The sequence below is a fragment of the Vidua macroura genome, chromosome 17 (genome assembly GCF_024509145.1).
Source record: "Vidua macroura isolate BioBank_ID:100142 chromosome 17, ASM2450914v1, whole genome shotgun sequence".
Classification (NCBI taxonomy): Eukaryota; Metazoa; Chordata; class Aves; order Passeriformes; family Viduidae; genus Vidua; species Vidua macroura.
Genome location: NC_071587.1, coordinates 10,206,527 through 10,230,889, shown reverse-complemented (window position 1 = coordinate 10,230,889; position 24,363 = coordinate 10,206,527). Strand labels below are relative to the sequence as shown.

The following is a 24,363-nucleotide window of genomic DNA, read 5'->3' as shown; positions in this document are numbered from 1 at the left end:
ACCCCATGCCTTGGAAGGGGAGGGAGCACCAAGGGGGCTGAGAAAGGTTTGGGAAAGAGAGTAAAGGTTGTTCTCTGAAGGTGACAGAGCTGCTATTGGCACAGAAAGTGGGCAGGGTCCAAGGCTGGAGCTAGAAGTGGTGGGACAGTGCCCGTTCTGGGGGGAGCCCCTGGTCAGCTGCAGGGTCTGGTTCTCCTCAGTTTTGTGTCTGATCTCCTCCAACCCTGCCACTCCAAACATTCAAATTCCTGTGACAAACTGTGTGGGCTGAACTGGGCTGTGCCACCAGGAGGCTGTAGGAGCAGGATTGAGAATGTACCCTGAGCTGGGAAGATCCAAACTTTCCCATGGTTTTTGTTCACATCTGCTGGGGCAAATGCTCCTCTTTGCCATGTAATGGGGGGTACAAAGGGATGTGGATCCCCTAGGGGAGGACTTCAAAGTGGCAGCGGGGTGAAAATGGCTAAATATTGCATGGATCCCCCTGGATGTGGGTCTGCAAGCCTGGGACCTGCACAGGGGTGCTGGCTTCTCTGTGGGTGCAAGGGCCTGGAGGGAAGGAATTCCCTCTGTCCCACAGGGCTGGGCAGACACGTTGCCTCTGCCATGAGGAGAGCAAGGGATACAAGTCTGCAGGAGTGGCTTCTGCCCCAGGAATGGGAGTGAAAGATTGGAAGACGCCCCCAAGAAGTGAAAAACCGACATTGTGGGTGATGTCACCCAGTGAGGGTAGGGAGTGAGCAGGAAGGAAAAATTACACATGTCCCAGTTGTTTCACTTCTTGTCCCTCTGCCTTGTTTCGTCTGTCACCAGCCCCCGGAGCATCCTGACGCTCGGTCGACGGTTACCAACAGGCAATAAATAAAACCTCTGGAGCCACTGGTGTCAACATCTTGGCATTGTTTAGGTCTCCTTGTTTGCCTTTAAAATAACTCTCCTCCTCGGGGTCATGCAGATGAAAAAGCGAAGACCCCCTGCCATCATCCACAGAAATCATCCTGCCATGACTTGTGCTGCCCTGCCTTTTTTTTTTCCTGCCTGCTCAGTCTGGGGTTTGGGGAGCTGCCTGGGAGCACTGCTCATTACCCAGGCTCTGCTGCCTCTTGCCAGCCCATGCCTTGACACGCCACCCCGGGCGCCGGCAGGTCGCCCGAGCTCGGGCCACATCACCCACTTCCCCGACTCCCAGAGGCACACTCAGGGCTGGATTTGGGATGGTGCCCCCTGCCAGCCCCGTGCTGCTGGCTTATCTGCTGCCTGGCTGTGCCTGGCTCTGCTGCGGATGTTGGCTGGCCAGAGAGTGGAAAAACAAACGGTGGAGATGTGGATCCATGGTCAGAGCCTGGCCCTGCAAACATGGTGTGCCAGTGCCGGGCCTGGCGCTGAGGGAGGCCATGCCATGCCAGCCTTTGCCCTGGCACTGGAGCTTGGCATCATGCAGCCTGCTAATGAGGCTCTGGAGGCACCAGAAATATTCCTCCAAGTATTTAATCCATGGGCTTTGATAAAAGGGTGGCTTGAACCCTCACCATGCCTCCCTGCAGGGGACCAGTGCTCCCCAGGGCCTGCAGCATCTCCTTTCCTCCAGCAAGGGTTGCATGGTGGAAAGCATCATCCTCCATCCCAGCTGAGTTGTGACTTGATGTCAGATTCACTCTCCCTGATCCTCCTTAGCCTGTTGTTTATAATAAAAATCAAGCGATCCATCTCTTCTGACAAGAGGAAGAGTTGCTCCAGGAAGCCCTGGACAGGTCAACTTCTATATAAAGGAACTATTACTTGACAGTTTCCTGGCCATAAATAGCTGTACAGCGAGGCTGGGGATTTTATTTAGAAATAACAAATAAAGTAGGCCATAAGTAACTTCATGACCTTGCTCCCCCCTCAGTTCCCACCCATCTCTCCCCTTCAGTAGGTTCTATTCCTCATCCCCAGGTTCCTTGGGGCTTACAGGACCCCCATTTCCCACTTCTGAGATGCTGCAGAAACATGCTACTGACAGCTTTTGGAAGTGTGGTGCGGGTTTTGCATCACTGAAGATTTTTTGCTACAGCTCAGCTCCAAGAAATTGTTTTTTACCTGGCCTTCATTAAAATAATTAAAAAGCAATTTGCTCTGCACGGCTGAAAGCTGGAAATCTTCCACTCAAAACATCCCCAAAACTGGATTCAAACCATTACACCTCCAACACACCCCTTATTTTTCAGTCCCTCATGCCTTTTTTTTAAGTTTTGGATGAGTAACTTCTGATTTTCTAATGCTCACACTTGGCAACATCAAAACCAATCAGGAAATACAAAAGAAAAACCCAGCATTTTAGTACTCTTTTATTATTGGGAGGTTTTGACCATTTTTGTCATGTCATTTGCCTAAAATAATAATAAAACTCTCTTTGTTTGGAGCTGGAAAGGGAAGAGCAGCGTGTTTATTTCATGTATGACTCATCAGCTCAGTGTTGATACGCGAAACGCTTCAGAAGCTAACACTCTATAGAGATGATTGTTTTTAATATAAAACAGTAAATGTTTAAAACAACCATTCTTTTTTTTCTCTCTCTCTTTTCTTCCTGTTGTGGCCAAGAAAACATAAGGCAGGCCACGTAGCTTACATTTTAATAAAATTAAGTTATTTGGTGCCACGTTATTACAGTCTTTTATTGGAAAGTGGAATAAATTGCACACGGTGGAGTCATAGGAGGGAGAAATCACTGCGAATAAACAGATTCTGGGATGCATTTATTTGCTGGTTTCATCTCAGAGGAGGAAGGCTTTCCCCAGGAAAACAGAGGCAGCCCCGGGGTTCCGGCCTTGGGGAGGCAGCCCTGGGTCACTCTGGGGAAGGATGAGTTTTTGGGGTCCTGGTGCCACAGTGGGGTCATCCCAGCCCCATCCAGCTGGCGTTTTCCATGGGCATCCTCCAGGAGAAACCTGTCCCGTGGCTGTGCTGGACGCGCCGCAGTCCCCGGCGCTGGGGCAGCTTGTCCTCCTGCCCATCACACAGCCGAAAGCGTTGGTCCCGAGGCTCTCTGCCGGGGGCTGGCGGTTCCTAGGCGAGCGCCAGGGCACACCAGGAGTCCTGCCGGAGGGGCACGCTCAGCCCGGGCTGCGGGGCCATGCTGCTGGGGGAGAAGCTGTAATCCTCGGGTTCGAACTTGAACTCGCCGTGGCCGCCGGCCAGCGCCTCGTCCGACTGGCTCTGTGCCTGCCCCGGGGAGGGAAGCAGAGGGGTGTTAGCCAGCCTGCCATTAGCCACTGGCCCGTTGTCACAGGGCAGAGGCAGGACTAGGGTGCATTGGGAACAGGGTGCGTTATCCCTGATGCTAAAGCTCCCTTCAGAGCAGTCCAGAGCCGGGCAGGATGGTCCCTGCAAGCAAAATGACCACACAAAGAGGAGGCATCCCAGGGCCCATCTGCATTTATTCATTGATTAAATATGTCCAGTTTGGAGCTCTTTGGGTGTGTGTATATTTTTTCAGAGCACAGCACAAACCAGATTTCTTGGTTTCAAACAAACAAAAAAAAACCACCCTATGTGGTGTAACCAGTGCTGCACCAGGCCCTTGGGTGCTGGGGCTGAGCTTCCTCTCCATACACACATGTCCAGCTCAGGGAGAGCTTAGTCTCAGCATATAGACAGCGTTGGGCCACAAAATTTTGATGTGTGGGCGGATTTAGAGCTTTTTTTTCCTATATGAAGGTGAAATAGCAACCAGCCCCTAAGAAAAGCTTGGGACAGAAGTGAGGCCTCTGACAGCATCATGGCTCTGTGGTCACTGAGCACCTCAGGGCTGTAAGGTGCAGATAACACATGCCCAGGGTGCCTTTTCTTGGGAGCTACAGAGGATTCCACCCTGGGCTGATCTCATCAACTCAGCAGCGTTGTGCTTTCATGGCAGGAGGTGGGAATTAACCTCAGCTCAGCACTGAAGCCACAGCAGAGCTTGGACACCCCAGTTCTCCACTGCAGGATGAAAGATCCCATGGGAAGCCAACAGGCTGGAGACCTTTCTCATCCACAGCATCTTGGCTCATGCTCCCTGCTTTCCTCAGCCTGAGGGAGTCCACCAGGCTGGTGGCCACAGTGCAGTGAATTAATTGCTTCACCTCACCAAGGCCCCCCCAGGACAGCGGCCATGGAGGTGTGTGGATCACCCAGCCCAGCAGGAGATGGCTCTGGCCCTGTCCCTTACCTGGGACACCGACACGATGGTTTGTCCGGGGTACTGTGAGGTTGTGCTGGGCTCTGACTTTAAAGTGACCGTGCTGTCTGAGTTGGTAATGGAAGAAGGGGAGTTAGTGGCAGAAGTCGTGGATCCTGGAAGACAATTGGTAGAGTTCAGTGAAGCAGCGTAGGTGCAAATCTGCTCTTAAAGAAATTTATATTTTAACAGCGACCATGACATCTCACAGCATGACTCTACTGTTTTCTTTCTAACACATCTGTGTCAGAAAACACTTCGTATTAGGCTGTGAAGATGCTGATGGAGGAGGAGGAATCCTTTCACAATCTGGCAGTATTTTGTTCCCATTACTCAATTCAGCCCAAATCTGCTCAAACATGAGCACTGGTGCACTGGAGCCAGGTGCCCACAGCCCAGAGGAACCTCACAAGGATGTGACAGCACTGAGGTTTCCCACCGAGCATCTTCCTATCACACAAGGTCTATGCAGAAATACAGGCCTCAGATCTAAAGCAATCACCAAGGAAAAATTCTTATTAATTTCTAATTATCATAATTTCCTGCAGAAGAGGAAACATTGTGAACTGTGCTCCAAGACCCCAGGATGGATCACAACAGCACTGTACCTGTTGAGGCTTTGCCTTTGGTAATGTTTTTAGGCTTCCTTTTCCTCGTCTGGATGCTTTCCTTTTTCATGGCCAGAGGTCGTGGTACCTTGACATTCATAAAGTTTGAAATCATTAATATTGTATTTTATTCAGCTCCTTCCCACACGTGTTGCTCTCCTATTTCTGTGCTGCAGCTCATGCAAAGCACCTAAAGTCCTTGTCCTTCACTAAGAGCTATTTTTCTCTGCATCAGGCCTTGACTGGAAGATATATAAGGCTAACAGCTAAGGCTTTCCCACAAATTTTGTTTTTTCCTTTATTTCCTATTTTTCTTTTCCTGATTTATTAGTGACCTTTGCAACGGGGCCCTACTAAATTACACTGACAGACTGAGAGCCTACAGGGCTCAGAGGGCCTGGGGTAAAGAGGCTTCAGACTTTATGGAGGGTTGGAGTCTCCTCTTGGGCTGGTGGACATGTCACCAACAGCTCCCATGCTCCGTGGGTAAATGCTATCAGCCAGCCTCCATGTGGGCTCCTCAGCCTCCTTCACACATTCTTAACTAGGACATAGAGAAGAAATATGCTCCTTATCTCAGCCTGGGCTTGGGGAGCTTCAGCCTCCAGCTACTGGAGCCTGCTAAGCTTTCATTCCATGGAATCCTAGGGTGGTTTGGGTTGGAAGGGATCTGAAAGCTCCTCTGCCACAGGCAGGGATGCCTTCCACTATCCCAGGCTGCTCCAAGGCTCATCCAGCCTGGCCTTGGACACTTCCAGGGATGGAGCATCCACATCTCTGGGCAAGCTGAGAGCATTCCAGCATGCCCTCAGCCTCACCCTGGAGAACCCCAGTAGACTGAGCTTTAAACTGTTCAAGGAGATGGTACAGCTCTGCTGGGCCCAGTCTAGAGACTGGTCCTTCCAGAGCTGATCTCCTAGACCTGCTGGGCAGCGACCCCAGATCCCAGAGGGTCCCTCCCGGTGTGGACGTGCTCCTCACCCCGTGGAGCTTCATGTACAAGCCGCAGGCGTTGCAGACGGGCTCGCCCTCGGCGTTCCTTCTCCACAGTGTGGTGTTGGTGGTGTGGCAGTTAGTGCAACAAAGGCCAGCACGTCTCGATGAAGACTTCAAAACAAGCAAAACAAACACGTGAGTGTGCACACAGGAGTGATGAACTGGGACGTTTCCTTTCATATAAAAATGAAATCTCCAAGTACACCCTATTCCCGGAAAATGCGGAACGTGCAAGAGCCAAATTCGGATCAAAGAAATTACATTCAAATGAGATCACTCTAATTTGCAAGTGTTTGTTTGGTTTGGGTTTTTAAAATTTGTTTTGGTTTGGAGGTTTTTTTTGGTTTTTTTTTTTTTTGAGATTGATAAACCTGGAAAATATCCTTGCAACTCATTTCATAAACTTCCAACAAATCTGCTGGAAGTGATCAGGACTCAGAGCATGGAGAACTTCCCTCCAGGACATCCACTCAGATAGAGAAAGAGATGGAAAATGCCAGCTGGGCTTTAAATGCACAAAGAAAACTTATGTTTTAAGTGAACTCTTCTGTTTTCCTGCACTCAGAACTACTACTAAAGTTAGAAACATCCCAATTAATCTCTGGGTTATGACAACTGGAATCACTTGGCTAAAGTGAGCAGAACCAAACTGAACTGGTCCATGATGAGACCAGGGAGATTATTCTTCAAGTCTCACAGATAATCTGTTCTCTTACAGGCTGTAGAAACACCCTGCAGACATTAATTAACAACATATTTTGTGAGTGCAGTGATTGCTGGCTCTTAGACATTAATAATTCCAAATGGAGAAGGAAAATATTCTGGCAGAAGCAGCAAACTAATTTCTGACAACTTCCCTCCAAGCTGCTGGAAAATTCACATCTCTCTTTATACAGACTTGTCAGCTCAATAGGCATTTCATCTGAGAGTCTTTTAACATCAGGTATTGAAACTATTTTAATAAAAGACCTCACTAAGTGTAAGATACCTCTGGAATAAGTAATATCTCAGGCTCTTCTCTCCTATCTCTCTCTCTCTCTCATATTTAGACGCATTCAGGTGTCTAAATATGTTCCTCAGCCATCACCTTTTGTCTGTCAAAGGCAGACAAAAGGTGATGGAGGCAATAAAGAACTCCCTGTTTTTTTATTTTTCCATTATTGCTTGATATCGTGACTGAGCAATATAACAAATGAGGTGGGAAGAGGAGGATTAAAAATAAAATGTTTTTACAAGGTTAGCAGTCAAATAAAGATCAGCTTCGAATTTCAAGAGGCACAAGTGACATGCCCTATGTTTGATTCACTCGTTGCTCAGCAAAGAGGTCTCAGCAACTATTTGCAAATAATGGCACCACTTTGGGAATTATTGAGCTTGCAAGAAATAACCAGGCAAAAATAATAACCCACCAAAGCGTGAGCTGACAAGCCTGGCAGAGAGGATGAGACAACGATCTTTGTCCCTGACATGGTGTCACAGCAAGATGCTGGGGCAGCTTCACAGTGCCCTTTAGAGCCTTTCAGCTGCCAGGACTGTGCTGCTCTTCCCTGCAACCAGGAGGGACCTCGGCTCAGATGGGAGCAGAGGGAGGTGCTGAGCACCTGAAGGATGCAAGGATTCTGAGGTCCAGCTCCTGCTGTGGGCACAGAGGCGAATTTGGAGCCACTCAACCTGCTGTAATCTGTCCTCGCCTGCAGATAGGGAAAGACCAGTGCAAAGCTCTTTGGAAAGTCTCAAATTTTGTGGGCCACCACAGGTCCCTGTGAGGGAGTGACACACTCTCCCTGTTTCACAGAATGCTTTGTCAGCAGCTTGCAGATGAGGTGACAATGGGACCTGTCGTTCTGGTGGCCCAAGGGCAAAGCCAGCCCCGCCAGAGCTCTGCCCACCCTGCCAGCACTGCGTCACAACCTGCTTGTGGCCTTCCTGCAGGGACAGTGACAAGTGCCTTCTGCGCATCCTGAACGTCACTCTGCAGGCTGGCTCCTCCTCACACAGCCAGGGAGAGGAGAAACCATCCTACATCACCAATATTACAATTTAAACCTCAGAAACCCCATGAGAACCTGCCCCTGCACCACAACCTGCCAGCTTAGCAAGAGAGAGTCAAGGCTACCATTGCTCACTGAAGGACGGGGGTACAATACATTATTGCTGGTTTCCCAGCAATTCTCTTGAAAGAAAATGCATTTCTGCCTGCCTCCACCCCACTGCCTTTGTACCATTTTGACCTTGTTAGGAAGTTGTTGACTTCAACATTGTGCTCAGTGTTTATTTATACAAATGCACCATACACTCAAACAAAAACTCTTCACAGACCTGGCTTGACAGCCAAGTGCTGCTGATAAGCTCAAGGAATGGTGAGTTGGTGCCTATTGAATTGACTGCGTGTGAGAGCTGCCTGGAGAGCACAGAAAATTCAAAGCCAGGGAAGGTCCTTCTGAGGAGACCAAGCTGTCAGGGACTTTACTTCACCTCCTTTTCAAATGTGGAAAAGAAACTACCGTATTTCACAGGGAAAAAAAAAAAAAAAAAGGCACTGAACCCTCAGATTTAATCAATGCTTCTATGCCCCCATTTCCACCAGATTTGAGGGGACCTGTGGGTTTACAGAAAAGAAGTTATAGCAAAGTGTGTTGAGATATTTGGGCTCAACTCCTGAAAATGGGGAACTCGGAGGCTCAGAGGCAAAGGCAGCAGCATCCTCTGAGATTTGCCTTTGTTACCAAAGGCTCTGGGCAAGCCTGCACCTTGGAGGATGTGGGAGCATTAAGAACTGAGGGGCAGAAGAAAACCAAGGCACACACCGTGAGGTGGCTCCAGGATCCTATTAGACTGCCCCAGGGCTGTGATACATCCCATCCCCAGCTTCCCCTAAAGTGTCACCAAACCCCCTGCGCATTGCAAACTGTGAAAAAGGACAGGCTGAAAAATTCCTCCTGGGCTGAGGTGGAAGAAGTATTCTCTGAGCCAAGCTGGAAGAATTCAGCTGCAGGTTAGTCCTTCAGCTCTGGGTGGTGTGGGAGCTGCTGAGCACAGGACAGATGCTGCTGAGCTGCATCTGCCCACCATGCTCCACTGTGCAGAGCAGAACCTCTCCTAACAGGGGGAATTGCAGCTGCCTTCAACTTCACCAGCTGCTCCTGGTTTCAAAGGTGATCTGGATTTTCAGACTAGGTCTAAGATATCATCTTGTGAAACACACCAAGAAACTTTAGCTAGAAAAGGTGCTGCCTAAAATAAAGTGCTGCCTCCATCCTCCTCTAACACAAACCCTTTCTGCTGAGAGCCATAGCCTTTTGAATCCAGACACAGGCTGGAGCAGAGTGGCTGTCCCTGCTGCGTAGAGGATGTTGCCCTTATCTCAAAAAGAAAAGGAAACAAAAAATGAAGTGGAAACTACATAACTGCTGCTCTCCCCCTCCCATGCAGGAGCAGGCAGAGCTGCAGGACATCATTCCTGCAGTGTTATCTGGGCCGTGTTGTGCTCTCTTCTGAGGGACTTTGCTTTGTGAAAGCAGAAGTCAGAATAACTCCCAGAGCAGTGTCTACATACAGAACAAAGGTCGTAACGTAAAGGATGAAAGCAAGTTTTTCCTGTGTCTATATTTCACTGCACTGTGAAAATAGATTTCACTGTTCCTACAGCCATAGAGTCACTGCATTCACTGCTCTGCTCCCAGAGCTGACACCCTCTTGCCCATCACCTCTTCTTCCAAAAGGGCAGAACTTGTTGCAACAAGATGTTTCACATCCTTGGGAAAACCCAAGGTTTCAAAATGTTTCGTTCCAAAGTCAGAATGGAAAGTCAGAATTGCAGCCCCTTTTCTAATCCATAAACCAAAATCCCCTCAAGTATTTCAACCCTAGCAAAACTCTTTCCCTGCACAAGAATCAGATCTTTCATTTAAGCTTTATCATTGTTCCATTTATGGCCAAAATAATAAAAAAGTTTGGAAGTACTTTGGTAATTCCCAACTATATTTGCTCATCGCTGGGGAATGGTCTTAATTCTTCAAACAGGCGTTTTCCATCAGAAAACTTTGTTGAAATGTTTGTTGAAAAATGCCTGATGGGTGCTATAGATGAGGCTCAGGCAGGCAATGCATGGCTGTCTCTCTTCCCATGTGCTGAAATAAAATACGGAATAGCAGCGAGATGTCTCCAATTCCCCCAGGGAAAAGCTGCTCAAAAATCCCCTAGAAATTCATCCAGTGACACATTTGGATGCCAGTCCGAAATGCAGAGTTGGATTTGAACTGCTTTGCACCTCTCTGTATGCACGGGTCATGTTTGCTCTGAAGAAATCAGCAGCGTAACTCTGATTTGTGGCACAGCAGCGACCGGGGGTTCAGATTTAATGTCACCACACTTAAGGAGACAGAAGGATTTTGGAGAGACAGGCAAATCCTGTTGGCCAATGCTGAATGTTACACAAAAATGCCTTGATTTTAATGAGATTAACAAAACAGGAGTATTTTCCATGGAGCTGCTACTCATTTAGTTTTGCAAATCCAGAGCTACATTTCCGAGGGTTGGAATCAGAATGAAACATCTTGCTCAATCTCAACTTTTTCTTTATTCCTGACTGATTTTCATACACAGGAACTTGTCGCTTTTGGGTTATTGCTAATAATTTGTTTTGCAATACCAAAAAATAACAGGAATACACCCCTAGTGAAAGCCCAAGGAGCTCCCAGCTGTTCCCCAGAACAGTTCCAACAAACATCCTGTTTGTAATGACGGCGTCTGATGACAAGCTCTAAAACCAAAACTGTTACCACCAAATTTAAACATCCCAAAGCGACTCCACAAAATAATAAAAAAGGATGTGCCTTTCCTCTCTCACCATGGGATCCCAATTGGAGGAAGCCCAACATTACATTGACAGAGGGAATTAATGGTTTAACCAGCAGGGAAACTGGGAACTGCCAAACTCCAAGTTTTCCCCTAAGGCAGGAGGGTGAAGACAGCAGGGAGCAGGGCCCCATCCTGCTCCCATTGTGAGCAGCCACAAACCCACTGGGCCAGCTCAGGACCAGCCCTGCCTCTTGTTCAACTGCTCTGCCTAGACTGTGTCTGTCTGCATGGAGAACTAGGAAATAATAATAATAACAGAATACAAAACAAAACACCCACTGCAGGAACAGAGCTAGGGGAAGCCCGCAGGGTCCCGACCACAGGCAAGAGTGATTGTTCTTGCTCGGCCCTGGTGCTGCCCTGGGACCTCTCCAGTGCCTTCAGCCCTGTCTCCACTGCCCACCACTCGTGCCAGGGCAGAAACCCCTCTGGCTTCATCCCATTCCCCCTGACCCCGGCCGGTTCTGTGCTGCAACACGGGTGTCCTGGCATTTAATCTCTGGGAGGTCGAACAGAGCCTAACACAAGTACAGAGACCCCAACAGCCACCGTGACAGCCCCACAGCCCCTCCAGCCAAGCCCGGGCGGAGCAGGGAATCCCGGCGGGGTTTCCCTCTCTTACCAGCCTCTTCTGCGGCTTGAGCGGCCGGTTGATGCCGTTCATTTTGTGGTAGAGCCCGCAGGCGTTGCACAGGTAGTGCCCGGTGCCGTCCTTCCTCCAGAGCGGGGTGGACATGGCTCCGCAGTTCACGCATTCCCGGCCGTCCCCGGGGAACTCCTCCAGGTACTCTGCAATAAACCCGCGGCGTGAGGGTCAGGAGCCATCGCAGCGCACGGCGATGTCCCCGGGGACCCAGCGGGAGAGGGTCTCCAATCCTCTGTGCCACAATACTAGGGGCCATCCCTGTCCGGAGGGGGTTTACCTCCACCCTAAAAGTGTGACCCAAACCCTTTATTTCCTCCACACCTTAAACTTTTAATATTTTGTTCAAAGACTGCCTATTCCCCCATCCCTTCCCCAAAAGACGCCAAAGGGCTGAATACGGTTCGGGTTTCCCTGGGACGGGGAGGCTCAGGGTCATCAGCGGCACAGCGTGATGTTATCCCGGGCTGCAAAAATAAATGGGAGATGGGGCAAAATGGGGCGATTTTCCTGATTTCCATCACGAAACACACCCAGCCTCTGGCCGGGGGCACGGCCCGGCCGGGAAAGGCTCTGAGCTGCCCGCCGAGAGATGCCGGGCTGGCACCCGCGGGCATCCCGGGCTCCCCAGGAGAGCATCACCGGCCGCCCGGGGCCCCAATTCCTGCTAGAGAGAAATTTTCGGGGAAAAAATTTAAAAAACCAAGGAAGGAGCCGCAGAGCACCGTTCGCGGTCCATCCCTGCCCCGAGCACGGCTCAGCGGCAAACGGGCAGCCCGGAGCGAAATGAGGACACCTCTCAATCGAGAGCTGGTCTTTTTCTTCCGACCGTTTTTCTCCCTCTTTTAAAAAGAACTTCTTGTTCTTTTCTTTAGAGGAAAAAAAAATTTTAAATTCTTTTTTTTTTTCCCTTTAATCTTCGATCGGATTAATAATGATGCAATGGAAAGGAAAGGAAAAGGAAAAAGAGCAAAATTTTAAAAGCGGGGAAATGGAAAATATAAATAAAATGAAAAGAGAAAATGTAAAAAATATTGCAGTAATCCACCGAATTAAAAAAAAAAAAAGGAAAAAAAAAAAGAATAGTTTAGGCTACTTGAGAGAGTTTACACTATCCAAGAGCAAAAATAAACGGCAGAGAGGACGGCAGCCGCTGTCCTGGATCCTAAAGCACCGAATTCAAAGTGCAGAAAAGATTTCTGAGGCATCACCTCCCTCAGCAGGACGATCCTTTCCCGCACAATGCAAAGGATTTTCACAAAGAGAAACCCTGGAAAGAAACCGCTGCCAAGCACCTCCGGCGTGGCAGGAAAAGCCGAGCCGGGGAGGAGGGAGCTCGGTGGGGAGGGGGCTGCTTCCCTGCTCTAACTTTGTTCTTGGGGTGAAGATAAGATAATTCGGTTCACCGCAGTAAAGATGATAACGCGGCTGAGATCTTGAAGTGGCTTTTAAAGGACTTTGCAAACCACAGCCGGAGGAGGCTGATGGAGTGCCCCCGGGGTTATAAACCCCGCGCACGAAGAGTCCTGTTAAATCAAGCCCGAAACTTTATTTGCTCAGAGCTTGGTTTAAGGGGACTCTTCGGTGTGGGTGCAAAGGAATTGAAGTTTATTGTTCAACGCCTGAGCGCCTTTCGGTGTCTCCCCAAAGGCCGCGGAGCAATGCAGCCGCGGACCTGTTTGGGCGAAGGCAAATGAGGAGACCGAGAGTCTGTTCAAATATAAACTAATTTACCACAATAAATTACTTAAAAGGGAGGGAGCTATAAATCTGCCCCGCTAATTTAAACACAAGGGTAAGTATTGAAGCACAGGCACAAAGTCGATATTGTGGGAAGGAGATACCGCGGGGGTGGTGGTGGGGTGGGGAGGGAAAGGGTTGAACGGCCTCTGCTTCTCTGTCCTCCGGGGAAATTGCTCTGCTTTGAAACGTGGTCTTTGCCCTTCTTGTCACACACGCATTCTCTTCCCTTATCCCACCTCTGTCCGGGGTCAGCCGCACACACCCCGTTCCCGGACCATCTCCCCATCCCTGGATAAAATCATCCTCTCCTCTCCCGTCGGGGACGCCAGCGGGACAGCTCATCCCGGGGCCGGGCCACCGACACACAGAGGGGATGGGGTATGGGATTGGGATGGGATATGGGATGTGAGATTGGGATGGGATATGGGATATGGGATTGGGATGGGATATGGGATTGGGATGGGGATGGCTCCCACCCGGCGCCCCGAGACGTCGCTGAAGGGCGGCGGCGACCTACCGAAAGTGGACCTGCGGCCGGGCAAGGCCGCCTGCCTCGTCTGCAGGCTGTGCAGCACGCTGCTCTCAAAGTGTCCGGCCGTCCAGGAAGGCGGTATCTCGGGGGTCACGTAGGCGGGGTAGGGGCTGGAGTAGGACCCGTTAACGGAGCGCACCAAGGCGTTGCCGTACTGCTCCCGGCCCCCGCCGCCCAGCAGCAGGGGCCCCTGGTAGGCGCCGTCGCGGCCCGAGGGGCTGCTGCCCGGCGGGCTGTGCGAGTACGAGAAGCCCGAGGGCGGGTGGGGGCTGCCGGCGTTGAAAGCCGCGGCCTCGCCGCCGCTCTGCCCCCAGCCCGGGGGGTTGCCGAGGTGGCTCTGGTGCGGCTCGCAGCCTTGCAGGTAGGGCAGCGTCTGGAGGACGGAGGGCACCCGGGTGGTGGGCACGTAGACGGGCGAGCCGGCCGACGAGTGGAGGAAGTTGCTGGAGTCGTGGGAATAAGCCGACTGGCCATGGTTGGGGGTGAGGGCCAGACCCTGATACATGTTCCGTCCTCGGCGGCTGCGGCTGCTCAGGGCCCGGCCGGCTGCGGCCCGGCGGTGCCGAGGGGCTCACTCAGAGGAACCTGGAGGGAGAGCCGAGAGCAGCGGGCTGAGATCCCGCACACACCGGGCACCCGACGGCCTTTCCCCCGCCGAAAACGCCTATTCCTTGCCTCAAGCAGGGGCTGAAAATTATAATTTTTTTTTCTTTGTTTTGTTTTCCTTTAAACTTTCCTCTGAGCCCGGCGAGGATTAACCTCCTTGGGACGGGTAGCGACCCCTTCGGCACCTTCACCCTCCCCGCCGTCCGCCTGGGCACCTCCAACGGGCCGGAAAAACACTCTAACAATTTTTTTTTCCCCCTATAGTATTTCCCTTCCCGTCCTTTTTTTTTTTTTTTTTTCCCAAACCCAGGGCCTGGAGCGCAGCTCGGGGCCTTGTTGGCGAGGACGCGGCCGGCTGCGGCCCCTCGGGTTCCCTGCGGGAGCGGGGTCCCGACGGATCTGGGCAGAGATCCAGGATCGGGAGCATCCCCATTGTCCCCCAGCCACCAGCGCTGCCGTTTTCCTCTTAAAAAAGCGCAGTAATCCTCGAGCAGGCCTCTCCGTGCGGACGGAGGGTTGCAGCCCCCGAACCCCGCAAGAGCATCCCGCCCCGGCCCGCTCCTCCCGCACAGGTACTCACATGGCAGCGTGCCGGGAGCGAAGCCGGGCATGGCCGTGGGGGCATGGAGCTGTGCTCAGACCATCCAGGGAAATCCCAGCAAAATAAAAATAATAATTTTAAAAAAATTACAATGAAGTTCACGGGAGAGGCAGGAGAAAAAAAACCAAACCAGCAGGACCCCCTGGAAGAGAGGGGCTGCCCTCCCCCGCTGTCCCCCCTGTCGCCTCCCCGTCTCCCGTGGGTGCGTCCCTGGCTGCGCCCGGCGGGGAAGTGGCGGCGGCGGCTCTGGCTCTGGCTCTTTACGGCGGCCCCGGTGCGGGCCGGCCCACGTGACGGCCGGCGGGGCAGCCCCGGTCCCGGCCGGGATTGGGCGCCTCCCGGCAGGGGGGGGGGACGGGATAAGTCCCGGCGGCTCCGCTCCCGGCGGGGGGGACGCGCCCGCAGCCTCCCCCTGGCGCGGGGCCGGGCGGAGCGGGGGCAGGATGCGGCCCCCAGAGCGCCCCGCACCGCCCCGGGCCCGCCGGCCGCCCCCGCAGCGGGGCTGGAGGTGTCCGCCCGCCCCCGGGGAGGGCAGGGGGGTGGCTCCCTCCTTTGCGGGCCCCGCTGCGTTTTTGGGGTTCGCTCCCGCACCCCGTCTGGAGGTGATGCCCCCCCCCCCCCGGCCCCGGGCCGCCAGGAGATGCTGGGGCGCACACCGAAAACTTCCCGGAGGGGATCTGCTAGCGCCGACGATGAGAGCGGGTGATTTCCTGCTCCGAGCGAGCGCTCCGGTTCTGTTTTGACATAAACCCCATCCTTACGGGGAAGGGGCTTCTCAGCCTGCCCCCAGCCCGCCCAGACTTTCTCAAGCGGCCCGCGGGCCCGCCGAGGATGCGGCGATGCTCGCAGCCTGCCCGTTCCGGCCGTGCCCGGCTCCGCGCGGCTTTGCCACGTTCGGAGAGCAGCTCCGGCTCTTCACCGTCCCGTCGGGGCTGCCCCGCTGCCCGGTGCTCTGCTGTTCCCCGGGGGAAGCAGCCGAGAGAAGGGTCCTCCTCCCTGCAGCCCGCCGGCCGAGTGGCTCTGGCCTGGCGACGGGGACAAAAAAACCCTCTCCCAGTTGTTCCCCGTCGGCGCAAGCCGGGAAGGAACTTCAGCGGGGAAGGAGCTCTTAGTCCCCGCAGTCCGCTTACCAGGGTAATTCAGCCGATTTAACTCTCCTCCGGTACCGGCCAGCGAGGAAATAATTCCATCGTTATCGGGATTTCTTCCCCGTAATTACTGCGCTTTTGCACAAAGTCGCTGTGCCTCTATCTCCTCCCCAGAGAAACGGGGAAAAACCCTCGGCGAATCTCGCCCGCCGCTCCCTCCATCCCCGGGCAGACAAAATTTTGTCACCCGCAGGCCTCTACCGACTGGATCGGACCCCGCTTGGCCCCGGGATCCCTCCGGTCACGCAGCCGGCGCTGCCCGCCCGTGCGGTCCCGGCGCCCGGGGGAGCCCGTCCAGCCTCGCCTCCGCAGGGAGCAGCGCTGCGGGAAGGGTGGGAAATTTCAGCTCCAAAATAAACTGGTGCAGGAATGCCAGCTATTTCCCTCGGAATAATGCAACGCAACTGGCTGGAGATGTATTTATTTGCTCGCGAAAGCGGCCGTTTACGGCTCGCAGGGTATCCCTGTGTCCCTGTACCCGCAGAGCAAAAGAAGAAAACAAAACCAAAACAACTAATTCCCCCCAAACAAACAAAGAAAAAAACAAAACTGAATTTTAAAAAGGAGAAAAATAAGGGGGGGGAAAAGGATATTTTTAAAAAGTCAGCAAAATAAAATTTTTTAGATGTGAAAAAGCTATAGAAAAAGAAAATAAAAACCCGGGAAGCCGCAGCCCCGTGGCGGCACGGATAAAACCGTACCTACAGAAAACTAGCCCCAAGCCCTTCGTTGCTGTGGCTGAGCTACCGCTGGAGCTTTCTTCGTTTCGTTTTGCGTGGTTTTCCAGTTTTCACAATTTCAAGGTGTTACTTAACTAATTTATTACATGTAATTTTTTTTTTAATACGTACGAACTACTCTCTCCGATCGCTTCTGGCGTTCTAATAAATGTGAAAACGTTGAAATAAACGAAGCGCTGCGGGATGTACCCGGTGAGCGTGTTCACGGCGGAGGAAACCACCGTGCGCGAAAACCTGCCCGCGGACCTGTGGCGTGTCTGTGGTCAGATCCATCCAGCTGTTGGGTTTTTCTGTTTAATTTTTTTTTTTTTTTTTTTAAACTAGTTTTTCAACGCATTTTCTCCTCCGGTGGTGTCGGGGCTGCCGAGGCCGCGGCGAGGGGCGGCGGGTCCAAGGAGCGGCTCCTCCCGCAGCCGCGCCAGCAGCGCCCGCGGGCGCGGAGCAGCTCCGGGCAGGTGCTCCGACACCGAGGGTTCCAGCACCACATTCCAGCCCCCGCTGTGTTGGTGTCACCCACGCGTGAGGGCTGCGTGTGGCATCCACAGCGTGGGACGCCCCGTGGTTTGGGGTGTTTGTAGGATTTTGGGTAAAAGGGGCAGGCAGGGGGCCTGGGGGTCCTCCTGTGTGAGGAAGGCCCCGGTGGGCGATGCTTTATATGAAGTGGGAGCAAGGTGCCAGCGTGGCAGCGGTGGCAGCGGCGATGCCCTGTCCGCAGCCCTCGCACTGCGCCCGGGGAAGTCACCCCGGGGTGGGGGACACGGGCACCCCGCGGCTCTCCCGGTGCTCGCTGTCCCACCGAGGGCACCCCGACGTGGCGGCCGCACACCGCTGCCGAGCGCATAGAGAGGATTAGATGCAAAAATCGTAACACAGCGCGGGTGAGGGGGATGCCCGGAATCCCCGATCCCTCTCTGCCGTCCCCGTTGTGAGGTGGGACAGGCGGGAAGGCCTCTCGGGAGAGGTACCCTGGCGGTACCTCCGGCAGCTCTGACCCCGGGGCACGGCCCTTGCCGGGCTCACGGTCCGTTTGATGGGCCGAGTCCCAGCCGGCTCCGCTCTTCCCGGGGCATTCGACCACTTATTTTGAGGGTGTTGGAAAGGGACCGACCTCTTCCTACAGGCTCCCCGTGCTCCCTCACCGCCCCGTCCAGGCACAGCTTGACTCCGGCTGAGTTCCAGAGGGGCCGGTGCGGCTCGACACGGCCCCGAGGGAGCCCTGACCCCTCCAGGTGAGGCTCCCCCGGGCCGGGACAGACTGCCCGGCGCCCCGGCTCCTCGGCCCTAATCCTGCTCCGGCTGATTTGTGAGTCCTGCGCGGGCCGGACGCGTGGGAGCGTCCTGCGCCGTCCCGGAGGGGGCTTTTAGCTCCCCCTTCCCCCACGGAAAAGCCAAGGGGGAAAAAAAAAAAGGAGAGAGAAGGGCAGAAACGTTCCCGCTCCTGCTGTACCGGGCAGAGCAGCAAGGCTCACCCCGAGCGTGGAAAGTTGGGTTACCTTCCCTCAGTGCACTGGGAGGTGACGATTAGTTATGTCTCCTTTCCTTCCTCTGCCTCCCGCGGGTGCAGCATCCTCCCCCGGGGCTCAGAGGTGTTTCACAGCCCCCTGCCCTCGGGGATGCCGGGCAGGGCGAGCTCTGACCCCCGAATGGAGCGCGGGCGGTGCCCGCGCCGGGCTCTGCGGATCGCCCGCCCCGCCGGCACCGGGCCCCTCCGCTCCCCCGTCCCGAGGCACCCGGTGCAAAGGGAAACCCACCGCGTATTTCGGCCCTTCAGCCCCGATGGGCGGCATCGGGCTGCTCCCCACTTCGCTTCCAGCTCCCACATGAAGGACAAACTGCTCGGGGGCACACGGATCTCTCAGGAGCTGCTTCCCCTGCCTGTGAATGAGGGAGATGGACAGGAGGGGACCGACAGGGCCTGTATCTCCTGCATCCCCTGCTCTCCATTGCTGATGTATTCCCAAGTCCACATTCCCGGGTCTGTATCCCTCCATCCTACCCCCAGCCCCTTCCTGCCCACTCTCCAAGGGATGGGCTGGTCCCTGCCCCGGGACCAAGCTCAGGTCCCTGCTGCAGTTGAGGCCAGGCTGATTCCAAAGGCAGGGCTGTGATGGACACAGCCAGGGCTGGGGGAAATCCCATCCAGCGAGAGGCTGTGGGCAAGGACTGAGCTGCCCCAGCTCAGCCAGGCAGGGACAGATGGGTTTTGTGCCTGGAAGAGAGAGGGGATGCCAGAGGGCTGTATCTCAAAAGGGTTAAATAAACAGCAGGGTCTGCCAAAAATATTTATCTCCTGTTATATGCATGTGGCCGTGGCTCTCAGGAAGGGGGGCTGTGATAGAGGTGGGGGAAAGTATTTGATTTTTTCCCCCTCTTTCTCTGAGATCCTGTTTTCTTCCTTAGCCCACAAGGATTTCACTGGCATGGGAAATAAAAGGTGTCCTGCAGAGACGATGTTGCTTGCTGTCCCCTACAGATCCTTTATAGTGGGACACTTCAGTCTCAGCCATTCCTCCTCCCACGAGCCAAAAATGGCTACACAAACCAGCCCTTTCCTTCAATGTTTAAAGGGTACGAAATGCCAACTGCAGTGCATGTCCCCTTCAGATGGGTAATTTGGCATGTGCCTCCTAAAAGTGACCTTTGCTTGTGTGGTTTGGACCTAAATTGTTTAAAATTCATTTTCCTTCCAGGTGAATTTAACAGAAGCTCCAAGTTGCAGAGCAGTCAGGAAATCCTCAGGCTGACATGGCAGGCCCAGTGAGCACAGGAATACCCTGTGAAGGACAGGCCACACCATTTTTTTGCAGATAGCCAAACTAGTCTACATGTTTGCTTTATGCAGGGGACTCTGAGAGCTCTAACTTTGCCCCAAGCCCAAAGGACAAGGACTTCCAGCCCAAGGAGGATACACAGACCTAGGAGGGCTCAGCATCTTGCAAGGGGTGAGGGAGGGTTCTCCAGGAGTTGTGCCATGGGCGGGAGCAGTGGGTGACTCAGGATCCAGCCATGTGGGCACGCTGGGGGACGCCCTGGGTAAACGTTCATGGGGTTGAAGCCGGAGGGCACAGAGAGGCACCAGCCGGGCAAGGAGAGGCAAAAAAAATCTTCTGTACTCTGTAATGGAAACTATTTCCCTGTACAAACTCCAGCCTGGTGGGCTGATGCTGGGCATGCCAGCCTGGTCCTGGCAGAGGTCTGATATCAAACCACTTCCAGAGTCTGTCCAGCTACACTGGGTTTTCACCGTGCTCCCCACCGCCATTATGGGCAATAAATGGGGGAAGAAAAAAAATAAAAGGGCTATTTTGGTATATTAACCTCTTTGTGGCCAGGTGAAAGGTTAAATTCACATGATTCATTGGCGGCTGAGAGACAGCACTTTGTTGCTAGGATTTTGGGGAATGCGGAGGGCTCCAGAGAAGGAGTCTCGCTAATCTTTAAGGGAGGGAGCCAGGCTCCTGTCTGACGGCTGCAGGCCCAGCAGCTCTGTGTTTCATTTCAGACTGTCACTCTCCTATCTCTCAGCTCACTCCCAGCTCCAGCTTGCTGCCAGATCTTGGGAACTGTTAACTCAGACAAATTTATAGATGGAAAAAGAACAGTTAGCCATTGTTCCTGGGGTGGGGGAGGGAGGAAAGCGAGGAGCTTCGGCCACCAAAGTCATTATGTAACCTGGTTGTTGCTTGGTTGGGAGAAAAGTGCAAAGGATCTTCCTCTTCCCATGCCAGGGAAGGAAATTGGGACCATTATGTTAGTGCTAGATGTTGGGAGGTGTGATGTTGGTGCCCAAGTCATTTGGAGATTTTTGTACAGTGTTTCCATAAAGTAGAATCTCCCAGCTGGACATCTCTGGGGTATGAGCTCATTTTCTTCATCTCTAGTCTTGTGATACTGCGTGTTTTTCCTTAAAGCTTTGGGATCCGGAGTAATGAGCTCTAATATCAACAGCAATGTTCTCATAAACAGAGCCCCTCACTATGTGGGATGCTGAGAGGAAACTGGAAATGGGAACATGTCAAGGATTTAAAAAGAAAAATCCATCTGGCAAATAGGGAGACCCTCAGATTCATTATTCCTTAGAAGTGCAATGACATTGAGGAAGCATTGCTGATTTCATCTACCTTGGAGAAAAGTGGGAGACTAAGAAGTTGTTGTCTGACTGGTGCTGTGGCCCTGACCTCTGGCTGGATACACTTCCAACCAGCCTTGATGGTGGAAAGACTTTAAGTTTTCAATACAACATTAAACCCCGTATCTGGAAAATGAGACAGCACTCGCTCACCTTAAGGTTTGCTTTATAGATTTTAGATGGTCTGTGGCTCCTGAACATGGGTCTCTTTTGGAGGTTTGCCTTCCCAAAGTACCCAAAGAACAGAGGTACAGGTTTTGGTTGTGTTCACCTCCTACACAAGTGTCCCTGCAGCAAGGCTGTACCTGTATTACCTTCCTCATCGTTTCAGTCGCTCTTGCCCATCTGGAATCATTCCTGGTTCTTTGAGCATTTCTGCTTGGAGGGAAGCATTGTGAAGGGTCTAGAGGGTGTCAGGTGAGTCTACCTGGCCCCTTCTACATGTAGTTCAGGACAGGAGTCCCTGCATCACTGTGGGATAAATCAGTTGTGTTTTTATAGCTGCTTTGAATCTAGATCTCCACTTTTTAAATGCTGACTTGTGTGTACAGAGTAGAAGGAAGCAAGAGATTTTTGATTTAAAATGTAAATAGTGAGAAGTTATGCACTTAGTAAATCCAACTACTTGAGAATCTGGCTAAGTAGAAGGTGGCTTCTTCTAAGGTCTGAAGGTCTGCAGAAGTCTGTTGTTTTAATCAGGAGACTGCATGGATTTCATTCTGAAGGCCCAGAATACAGCATGGTCCCAAAACATGACTCCCTTATTTCACTTACTGGAGTTTCATTTAACTCTGCACTAACAGGGACAGAATTTCACATCTTATAAAATTTCAGCCCTAAATAACCTATGCTATTAATGTTTGTTTTCTGCTTTATTTGATGTCTGTAACTAGAAGTGCTTCTTTTTTCCCATTTCAGGCTTGGTGTGAAGTTCCTGACTCAAAAGGCCAGTGTTACACAGATAAGTATTTCTAAATACAGGTCTGAATGAACCTCTAGTGGAAGTCTTCCACTGGAGTTGATACAGGTGCCCTAAGGATGAATTTAGGATACTATCTGCCTTATGGGCTACTTTTCATTTTACATCTCTCTCCTCATGTGTTTTATGGGTCTAAAAACAATTTTCAGGAGGGAGAAATGGCACTGTGACTTCTCATAATCAAGGTACTGAAAGGATGTGACAAATGAGTGGTGCAGCCTTTTCTACCTATAAGAACTAAATTCAATGTTCCCTGCATTGCTTTGCTGTGCTGCATTTGAATACCCCCATGCCCAATATTCTTCCTGCCCTCACTCACTGCAGGCTGTGCTGTCCTTTCACAGCTTCTCTGCCACATCTGAACTGCCTTAGTTTGGGTCAGCAAATCTCTTCTATCTCATGGAACTTCCCTTCCCACTGCTCTCTGACTCTTTGGTTGCATCCCTGACCTATCCCAGCCTCATTTTTCACCTTCTAACAACCTCTCAGCCCCTCACCGGCTGCATTTTTCATCTGCTTTGGCATGAAAACATGGCTCCAGTTAGTTGGAGAGGTGGTATGGAGAGGGGGAGAGAGGTGGAGAGGCAGCTGGTTTGGCCAGAGTAGGAAGCAAAGCACTCCTTTTTCTCTCTGGGCTGCCTAAGAGATGCAGTGGCTTCCATGGTTGAAAGCTCTGGAGTTGGGAAGTGAGAGATGAAAGCTTTTTATTGCTTTTGCAAGTAGAAAGTCAAACCAGAACCTGGGCTTTGCACCATGAGCGTTTTAGTCCCGGATCACAGCTGGTCCTGCCCAGCTGCTTCCTCCCAGCACGGTGGAAGCCCACTGGTGCTGTGGCCAGGGAGAACATGGCAAAGGGCCACTCACAATCTCCTGATGGCTCTTGAGATTTCACAGGAACAGCCTGAGCAAAGCCATGTGTTACAAGAAACCTCTGGAACGATTTTAAGAGAGCAGAGATATGCAGAAGCAGAAGTCCTGGCAAGCTTTCATTCCGTTCCCCATGGAAGGGAAGAAAATTATGAGCATGCATATCCCATCTGACTGTACCCAGGCCAATCTCTAGGTAGAGTTTAACCATTGTCCAGCTCTTCCAAACCTTCAGCCTCACATCTGGTCAGCTGGTCCCTTCCTGCAGCCAAAAAACTGGGGGTCTTCCTTTCAGGGGCCATTGGCCAATCTGCATACAATTGCTGCCGTGGGTTGAAACGGAGGTCACCATTGAAATTGTGTGTTTCCAAGAGCTGTTTGACCCAACAGAATTTACAGACCAGGACAGTTATTGACAGAGCTGACAAAAGAGATGCTCCAGTGATTTACAGTCCAGGTGTGTTGTCAGAGCAACATATTTACCTGAGATCCCAAGAACTGTTAAAATTTAATCCCTAGAGACCTTCTCTGCAGTCCCTTGAAGGGTCATACCTCCAGGACCATTTGAAGTCACCATGCAAATAGCCAAAACTTTAGGAATTTCCAGAGGAAATAAGAACAGATACAGTGATTTTAAATGGTTTTAATGGGTATAAAATTGGAGAGGTGAGCTGATATAGGATGCCCTTTCCCTTAACCCAAAAGTACAATTTTCCACAATAAAACTTGTTGAATATATACACATTAGTCAGGATTATCTCTGAATGTCTAACAGGCTAAGAATATGGATCCTGGAGACGTCAGCAGGAGGATTCATTAGAGGAGATGGCAAGTGCTTGGAAATGGGAAATGTATTCTCTTATAAACACAGTCTGCACTGGGGCTGACCTTAAGACTGAACAGAATTGGCTGGAGAGATGGAGAAGGCAGGGAAGGAAAACAAAGTTCATGCACAATTGTCTCCATTTTTTTGCAACAAAACTACCTTATTGAGGTTCCTGTAACTTCTCTTTGTGTTCCAAGTTAGGGGAACTCTCACCATCAAAGCTGAGACTACTGAAAAGGCAATGTCAAATCAGCCCTGGTGAGACAGATTTTGCAGGATTTGGGTGTATGTGATGTGACTTCTGGAGTGATTCTCCCTCTGCTGATGTGATGGAGCTTCCACAAGGTCAAAGCACTCCACACTTCTTGTCCCACACACCAGATAACTTGTTATTGTCTCTTAACTCTTACTTTCCATTTCAACTCTCGGATATCAGAGTTCATGTATTTGAGTGAGTTCTTGCACTCCAAGTAAAAGATGCTGAATTCAAAGCTGCTCTCTGTGTGCTTGGGCTGGTTTCCCCTTTGTTGCTGCTTCTCCTTGCTCCCTCATTTGCCTACTGAGCAAAATGAGAGGAGCTAGCACAGAGTATGAAAGGAACTCAGCGAGCCAACATTGACTCCTACCTCATATCTATTAGCTGTAAATTACTTTAACATGAGTGACATCACACTTGACTCTTGGTAAAACAGTGTTAAGTTAGTGGGTAATAAAACAGCTTGACACTAATGATGGGTTCTGTGTGATAAATTACTGTCAGTGATCAGATAAGGGTTCTTGAGACTAACCTTGAACTAAATCTATTTTGTTGCTACATCTTGTGTGCAGTGTTCCACTTCTCACTGCGGGGATTAAGGGCTCAGAGCCCAATCCTGCACCGTGCTGGA

General features: G+C 51.8%; 1 protein-coding gene across 1 annotated transcript; it reads right to left on the bottom strand.

Annotated features, from left to right (window-relative positions):
• Positions 1–2,370: 2,370 nt before the first annotated feature.
• On the bottom strand, positions 2,371–14,883 carry GATA5 (GATA binding protein 5). The gene is made up of 7 exons (XM_053992924.1): positions 14,767–14,883; positions 13,566–14,165; positions 11,285–11,451; positions 5,788–5,913; positions 4,807–4,894; positions 4,190–4,314; positions 2,371–3,201 (listed from the first exon to the last, which is right to left on the bottom strand). Exons 2-7 carry the CDS (start codon positions 14,083–14,085, stop codon positions 3,046–3,048), a joined length of 1,182 nt encoding a protein of 393 aa, XP_053848899.1. The 5' UTR covers positions 14,086–14,165; positions 14,767–14,883; the 3' UTR covers positions 2,371–3,045.
• Positions 14,884–24,363: the final 9,480 nt, after the last annotated feature.